We start from the raw sequence: 7813 nt of genomic DNA on the forward strand, positions 1-7813 counted from the left end.
CCAGTTGATTTTAATCCTGTCAATTTCTATTGCAAAGGTTAGGGCGTTTCTTAGCTCCATTCCAGGGAGTAAAGATTATGTAGCTTAAGGGTGATTGTTTGTAGTTAAAGTGATTAACTACCCGCCTGGCACTTAGTTAAGAGGTTTTATCCCCTCCTTAACTTCAGGAAAAAATCCCTACCTGGGAAAACAACCTTTCTCGGAGAGGTGACCTTGGTTAAAACACATAGTGCTAAAGGGAGCGAACACATTAAGAACACTCTGCCATATACGCCAGGTCCCTTGAAACATATGCTGTGCAGATGTTTCTTCTCTGCGGCGACTGTGTCAAGCAGCAAGGATGGACCGGCTCCCGGCACCCGCCCGCTCCCAGCTCCGGGCTGCAGCCAGGTCCTGCCCTGCCCAGGCCATTCCCTGGGTCGCCATGTCGCACCCTGCTGCCCCTGCATGTGTCAGAGGCTGCAGAGGCTCCTTCCTTTTATTTTGTGGTTTTGAAATTTAAGAGAGAGGAAGGGAGAGGGAGAAACAGCAAGATCGATGATGAGAATCATTGATTGGCTGCCTCCTACACGCCCTGCCCTGAGGATCCAGCCTGAAAGCCAGGCATGTGCCCCGACCTGGAATGGAACCATGGAATCGTGACCGCCTGGTTCACAGGTCGGTGCTCAACCACTGAGCCACACCTGGCCCCGGGGAGGGCTCCTTCGTGGAGTGCGCCTGTTTCCTGGACACTATCCCCACAAAGATGCCCCTTATTTTCCAAGTAGGAAGCAGCTGGAGAAGGTAACGTCTTCCAAAGACATGCATGTCCTAATCCCTGAATCAGGTGAGGACAGAAAGAGATGCCTCAGGATCCTGAGATAGGAATGAGGACTGCTCACCAGGTGAGCGCTAAATGCAACCACAAGGGTCTTTCTAAGGCAGTGGTTCTCAACCTTGGCTGCACATTAGAATCACCTGGGAATCTTTAAAATCCTGATTTCTGGGCCTCAACCTCCAGAAATTCTGTTTCTTTGTTATGGGGTGGGGCCACAACATTAGGAACAAAGAAACAGAATTTCCGGAGGACGAGGCCCAGAAATCAGGATTTTAAAAAGATTCCCAGGTGATTCTAATGTGCAGCCAAGGCTGAGAACCACTGTTCTGAGGAGAAGGCAGGAAGATCAGAGCTGGAGGGACGGCAGCACAAGAGAGACGTCACCAGCACTGCTGGCTTTGCAGTTGGAAGAAGGGGCCAAGGGATGAGGCAGCCTCTTGAAGCTGGAAAAGGCAATAAAATGGCCCATGCCAGTTTAGCTCAGTGGTTAGAGCGTTGGCCCGAGGACTGAAGGGTTGAAGGTTCAATTCTGGTTCAATTCAAGGGCTAGATCCCCAGCCCTGGTCGGGGCACGTGCAGGAGGCAACTAATTGATGTCTCTCTCTCACATTGATGTTTCTGCCTCTCCCCCGCCCCCGCTCCCGCCTTCCATTCTTTCTGAAAATCAATGAGAAAATTGTCTGGTGAGGATTTTTTTAAAAAAGGCAATAAAATGGATTCTCCCCTAGAGCCTCCAGGAGTGGCCTGCCCTGATGACACCTGGATTTAACTCAGTGAAGCTGTTTCACAGTCATGAGGAAACAAATGTGTTGTCTGGAGCCCCCATCCTTGTTGGAACTAGTAAGTGCACTGAGGAACGTCGGAGTGCCTGCCGGGGAACCCAGCTGTGCCTCCGGGGGCAGCAGGCCGCTGGCCCTTCACTCTCCTGCTCTCCGCTGACCAACTGCATGGGCTGTGGGGGCACAGACCCGGCCTGCAGCTGTGGGGGCCGAAGGGACTTGTCCTCAGAGCCCCTTCCTACTCGTGCTTAACGGAGGCCCTGCTGGACCTGGAGAGCATGATGCTGAGCGAAACAATCCAGTCGGAGGAAGATAAACACCACATGATCTCACCCATGTGTGGGGTATAATGAGCAACATAAACTGATGAACAAGAACAGATCCCCAGACAGGGGAGGCGGGGGGCGTTAGAGAGCAACCAAAGGACTTGTATGCATGCACATCAGCATCACCAATGGACACAGACACGGGGGCGGTGGGGGCTGGCCCGGGTGGGAATGGCTGGGGGGGGGGGGTCAATTGGAGGAAAAGGAGACAAATGTAAAACTTTAGACAAAAAAAAAACTTTAGAGCTTAAACAAGATCTAATATGTTCTATAACATGAGATAAACAATAAATAAATAAGTTTGTCACAGAAAAAAAAAAAAAGAAGTGCCTGCTCTGACCGGTAGCTCAGTTGGTTGGCGTGTCCTCCCTGACAGGGGAGGGTTGGATTCGATCCCCAGCCCGGGCACAGGAACCAGCCGGTGAATGCACCGGTAAGTGGGACGGCAATCTGAGGTCTCTCTCTCCGTCCCCTTCTCTTTAAAGTCAATTTTTAAAGAGTAAGTCCCCTCGGTGTCCGCTCAAGCTGGGACTCCGGAGCCCAAGGACAGCAGGGCGGGAGGAGCCGGCCTCCTGGGAGCAGGGAGGGCGGGACCAGGAGCGCGGAGCCTGCTCACGGTTCCGGGTTCGGGGCTCTGTGGCCCCAGCTGCCGGGCGGGAGGAGGAGCCGCTGACCGTCTGACCAGCAGAAGCCAGAGGCCAGGGTCGCTGCCTGGAACCTCCCGACGGGGAAAGCGGATTCATCCCAAACCCACAGCCGCGGGGAGCGGGCGGTTCCCTCCCCGACAACAGCAGCCCTGCCTCCCGCGCTCCTGCGTCTTCCAGGGGAGACCGGTCCCGCCCAGGGCGGAGGGGAGAGGGGGTTTCTGCGCATCTCACCGGGGCTGGCAGGTCCCGGGGCAGGAGCGCCGTCAGCCTCCCTGTCACCGTGGGGAGAAGGGAGCCGGGAGTCACCCTGGCGGCCCAGGCCCCAGGTCAGCGGAGGGGCAGCAGGCTTTCGGCGCCGGTGGCTTTCGGGGAGGTACCTTCCCGGGGACTCGCCCCGCTCCTGCGCCCTCGGCTGCCCCCAGGTCCTCCAGGCGGCGGCCAGCAGCCTGCGTCCAGGCCCCGAGGCCCGAGGGGAGCCGCCGCCTCCCGCTCACGGGTCCCCGGGCCGGTGGCCCCGCCGGTGGATGACCAGCTGGGATTTCCAGTCGAAGCCGCGGCCGCAGTCCCCGCACACGTGGCGCTGGCGGGCGGCGTGGCTCTTGCGGTGGATCACGAGCTGCGACTTCCAGCTGAAGCCGCGCCCGCACTCGGCGCACGTGTAGCGCCGGGGCCCCTGCAGCGGCCTCGGGGCGCCCGGGCCGCCCTGGTGCGCGCGGTGGTGGATGACGAGCACCGACTTCCAGTCGAAGCCGCGGCCGCACCGCTCGCAGGTGTAGGGCTTGCTGCGCGCGGCGTCCGGCTCCGGGGGCTCCGGGGGCGGCGGCACCGACGGGCCCTCGCGCTCAGCTCCTGGGAAGGACGGGCGGGCCCGGTGGCCCCGGCGCTGGGACGTGGGTTCCCGTTCCCCCTGGGCCCCCGCGTGGGCGCCACGCAAACCACCACCCGCCCGGGTCGGGTGCCCGTATCTCAGGGGCGGGGCTGCGCTCACCCGTGCGGAGGCTGCCCGGGCCCTCGGCCCCCGCGCTCGGCGACCCGGGTTCCAACCCCGGCTCCAACTCGGCCCCCGGGTCCGGCAGGGGAGGCGGTAACCCTGATGGGGGCGGCGGCGGGTGAGAGCCCAGCTCCCCCGAGGGGCGGGGTGGGGCCGGGGCGCCCCTCGGGAAGGAGGAGAGAAGGCGGGGTGCAGGCAGCTGGGGGCGCGCAGGGAGGCGGGCTCAGGCAGCTGGGGGCGCGCAGGGAGGCGGGGCACAGGCAGCTGGGGGGGCGCAGGGAGACGGGGCGCAGGCAGCTGGGGGGGCGCAGGGAGGCGGGGCGCAGGCAGCTGGGGGGGCGCAGGGAGACGGGGCGCAGGCAGCTGGGGGGGCGCAGGGAGGCGGGGTGCAGGCAGCTGGGGGGGCAGGGAGGCGGGGTGCAGGCAGCTGGGGGGGCAGGGAGGCGGGGTGCAGGCAGCTGGGGGGCGAAGGGAGGTGGGGTGCAGGCAGCTGGGGGGCGCAGGGAGGAGGGGTGCAGGCAGCTGGGGGGCGCAGGGAGACGGGGCGCAGGCAGCTGGGGGGGCGCAGGGAGACGGGGCGCAGGCAGCTGGGGGGCGCAGGGAGGCGGGGTGCAGGCAGCTGGGGGGGCAGGGAGGCGGGGTGCAGGCAGCTGGAGGGCGAAGGGAGGTGGGGTGCAGGCAGCTGGGGGGCGCAGGGAGGAGGGGCGCAGGCAGCTGGGGGGGCGCAGGGAGACGGGGCGCAGGCAGCTGGGGGGGCGCAGGGAGACGGGGCGCAGGCAGCTGGGGGGGCGCAGGGAGGCGGGGTGCAGGCAGCTGGGGGGGCAGGGAGGCGGGGTGCAGGCAGCTGGGGGGGCGCAGGGAGGCGGGGTGCAGGCAGCTGGGGGGGCGCAGGGAGGCGGGATGCAGGCAGCTGGGGGGGCGCAGGGAGGCGGGGCACAGGCAGGGGGGCGCAGGGAGGCGGGGTGCAGGCAGCTGGGGGGGCAGGGAGGCGGGGTGCAGGCAGCTGGGGGGGCGCAGGGAGGCGGGATGCAGGCAGCTGGGGGGGCGCAGGGAGGCGGGGCACAGGCAGGGGGGCGCAGGGAGGCGGGGTGCAGGCAGCTGGAGGGCGAAGGGAGGTGGGGTGCAGGCAGCTGGGGGGCGCAGGGAGGAGGGGCGCAGGCAGCTGGGGGGGCGCAGGGAGACGGGGCGCAGGCAGCTGGGGGGGGCGCAGGGAGACGGGGCGCAGGCAGCTGGGGGGGCGCAGGGAGGCGGGGTGCAGGCAGCTGGGGGGGCAGGGAGGCGGGGTGCAGGCAGCTGGGGGGGCGCAGGGAGGCGGGATGCAGGCAGCTGGGGGGGCGCAGGGAGGCGGGGCACAGGCAGGGGGGCGCAGGGAGGCGGGGTTCAGGCAGCTGGGGGCGCTCGGGGTGCGGGCAGCGGGGGTGGGTGCCGTCCTCACCCTGGGAGACCACGGAGCCGTACTTCTCCAGCATCGCGTCCCAATACAGCTCCTTCTGCGACGAGTCCAGCAGCACCCACTCCTCCTGCCCCGAGGTGGCCATCACTGCGAGGCCTCCATCGGCGACCCCCGCCCCATCACAGCCTCAGATGACTCCGAGATGGGGTGTGAGGGCTGGGAAGCCGGGAAGGGAGGGAGCGGCCCCACCCACTTCTGGCAGGACAGACCGAGCCCAGGACCCCTGGGCTGTGGGGAGGTAGGGACAGCCCAGCCCGCTCCACCCTGTGCCTTGAGCATGTGTCCCCAGCAGAAAACCAGGGGCCTCCGGGGCCTCAAGACACCTATTCTCTTCCCCTGGAGACCCTCCTCGGGACAGCTGTGCAGGGTCACGGCAACCGGATGTGGGCGCCTGGCTGAGGGGGGCTCGGACAGAAGGTGCAGCCGCACCCCGGGGAGCCGTGATGCAGGTGCAGGTGCAGGTGACGTGCATGGGCAGGGCGGTGGGCTGTGTCCTCTGTGTGCACAGGGGAGGGCTTTGGGGTTCCCCCCACCCCCGGACGCACTCCTGGCCCATGGGGTGTCCCCTCATCAGCTCCCAGAGTCCCATCGCTGGGAGGGGCTTTGCTGGGCTGAGGAAAAATAGTGGTGACAGGGCGCAGCCACCGGGGCCGCAGCAGGGACGGTGCTGGCTGGAGGTGAGGACTTGAACTCTGCCTCTGCCACCCCCTCGCTTTCCTACGGTGCCATCCCGCGTGGAGGGAGCTTCCAAGCTCATCTGAGCTGGTCCTTCCACTGCACGTGGAGGGGAGCGGCTGAGGAGCAAGTGTCGGGGGCCAGACAGGGCCTGCTGCCCACACTCAGAGCAAACACTCCAGGCAGCAGGGCCCGCTGAGCCCCCACACCCGGCGGAGGGAGGGGCTGCGGGCAGATCCCAGGGGAACCTCCCACTGACCTCAGAGGGGCTGGGAGGCAGGGCTGTCCCTCCCCCCTGCACACGGGGGTGCAAATCCCCGGGGGGCCGCAACCCCCCACCGACTGCTCGGCGAGGAGGCCAGCCCCGAACGCTTCCCATCACTCTGAGCCCAACTGCAGAGACACCAGTCTGTCCCTCTGTCCCTCTGTCCTGCAGGGAGATCTGATCCCGACACCAATCTGGGCAGCAAAGAGCCCACCATGGCTGGCCAAGGAGCCTGGAAAACCTGGGTCTGCTCACCTGCATCCTGGGCGGGTGGAAGGAGGCCGCGTCCGGTTCCCCAGGTCCAACTGGCCCCTCTTGGGACTGGACCGCATTTGGGGGGCTGGCGGAGGCTAGGAAGTGAGGCCGATGGGGGTCAGGGCGGCCCCCCCCGAGCTGCAGCTGTCGCCCTCCTCCGCCAGCAGGCACAGGGCACACAGCCATCCTCCTGCCTCTCAGGGACCCGGCTCTGCAGCCCCTCGGGGTCCCCACCCAGCTGTGGCTGCCCACACTCCCGCCAGGAGCCCCCACGCTCACCCATCTCCTGCGCCTCGGCCTCAGGCTCCTTCTTCACACGGCAGCCCCCGAGCTGGGCACCCTCCGGCCCCTCCCCGGCGGCTGCCCCGAGGGGCTGCCCTCTCTCTGAGGAGCGGAGACTGGCCAGGGAGTCCCCTGCCCTCTGTGCCGCCGGGGGCACCGCCCGCTTCAGGACCTGGGCTGTGATCTGAGGGGGAGAGGCCGGTCACTGGGGGCTCCCATCTCCCTCCGTCCGTCTGTCCCTCCACGAGGCCGGCCCCACTTACCCAGCCCAGCAGCTGCCCGGGGTCCCGCTGCAGCCCCTCCACCAGGGCGGCGGCCTCCTCGGGGCTGCCCGGCCCCTGGCCCTGCACCCAGGCCTGGATCTCGGGGGGCAGCGCGCCCAGGAACTGCTCGAGCACCAGCAGCTCCAGCAGCTGCTCCTTGGAGTGCAACTCGGGCCGCAGCCACTGGCGGCACAGCCCGCGGAGCTGGGCCAGGGCCTCCCGGGGACCCGCCACCTCCCGGTAGCGGAACCCCCGGAAGCGCAGGCGCGCGGCCTCGGGGTCCTCCGGGGCGGCTGCGGGGCGCACGGAGGGCGGGCGCGGGGGGCCCAGCGGGGACGGCATGATCGCGCCGGGAGCCTTCCTGGAGCCGCCGAGAGGGACCTGCGGAGACGGAGGGTCAGGGCGCCGACCCCGGGCCACGAGCTTGGAGCAGGTTGCCCAGTGGAGCGTCCGGGAAACCGCCAGCCTTTGGGGACAGGGGGCGGGGGAGAGGTCGGTCCCGGGTCAGGCGGTGCAGCCGAGAAGCGGGGACCGGGTGGGGGTCGGGGTCGCAGGGGAAGGGCCCGTGGGCGGAGGTGGGCGTCCTGCGGGGCGGGGCACAGGGGGCCCCCGCGGCGCCCGGGGTCGAGGCTGGACTTGGGGGCTCCGTGCTCGCCGACCACAGCGCGCTGAGCACGCCGCGCGCAGCCGGGACCGAGCGTGTGAACGGAGCCCCGGGCAGCGCGGAGCCGGGAGCCGGACACTGAGAAACTCGCCCACCTGGGGGGCTGCCCGGCCCGGGGACCAGCCTCCGGGGCTCGTCTCCCGCAAGTGGGAAGAGGGAGGCGGTCTTCCCGGAGGAGGCGGGGGAGGCGCGGGAGGTCGGCGGCGCCCCGGAGCGCAGGGAGGAGGGGCCGGGTCCCGGGAGGTGGGGAAACCGCGCAGCCCAGCCCCCCGCGCTCACCGCCGCCACCGCGCCGGCGCTGGAGGCCGCTTCCGGTCAAGGCACCGCCACGCCACGCCCCTCCGTTCGTTGCCCTGGTGACGTCGCTGTGGCCAATCAGGCCCCTGCTCCGAAGGC

General features: G+C 67.7%; 1 protein-coding gene across 2 annotated transcripts; it reads right to left on the bottom strand.

Annotated features, from left to right (window-relative positions):
* Positions 1-1924: 1924 nt before the first annotated feature.
* Positions 1925-7591, bottom strand: ZNF446 (zinc finger protein 446). 2 transcript variants are annotated; one of them, XR_011469497.1, is made up of 8 exons: positions 7513-7591; positions 6754-7134; positions 6488-6674; positions 6209-6303; positions 4996-5080; positions 3558-3659; positions 2801-3418; positions 2546-2568 (listed from the first exon to the last, which is right to left on the bottom strand). XR_011469497.1 is itself a non-coding variant. In XM_070402246.1 (7 exons), the coding sequence occupies exons 2-7, from the start codon at positions 7093-7095 to the stop codon at positions 3060-3062; spliced, it is 1170 nt and encodes a 389-aa protein (XP_070258347.1). In that variant the 5' UTR covers positions 7096-7134; positions 7513-7591; the 3' UTR covers positions 1925-3059. The 2 variants fall into 2 exon arrangements, 1 of the variants encoding a protein (XP_070258347.1); XM_070402246.1 differs by having other exon boundaries at positions 1925-3418.
* Between the last annotated feature and the right edge of the window lie 222 nt (positions 7592-7813).

This window comes from Myotis yumanensis, unplaced genomic scaffold, assembly GCF_028538775.1.
Source record: "Myotis yumanensis isolate MYYU_CA2020_CCGP unplaced genomic scaffold, mMyoYum1.0.hap1 SCAF_23, whole genome shotgun sequence".
Lineage (NCBI taxonomy): Eukaryota > Metazoa > Chordata > Mammalia > Chiroptera > Vespertilionidae > Myotis > Myotis yumanensis.

What these genes read in the sequence shown, in the direction of transcription:
- ZNF446 (XM_070402246.1), bottom strand. Translation starts at nt 7,095, where the DNA reads ATGCCGTCCCCGCTGGGCCCCCCGCGCCCGCCCTCCGTGCGCCCCGCA. An exon ending in TCCACCCGCCCAGGATGCAG is followed by an intron (nt 5,081 to 6,208) that starts GTGAGCAGACCC and finishes ACCTCGGGGCAG; the next exon opens with GAGGAGTGGGTGCTGCTGGA. An exon ending in CCCGGGCAGCCTCCGCACGG is followed by an intron (nt 3,419 to 3,557) that starts GTGAGCGCAGCC and finishes CGTCCTTCCCAG; the next exon opens with GAGCTGAGCGCGAGGGCCCG.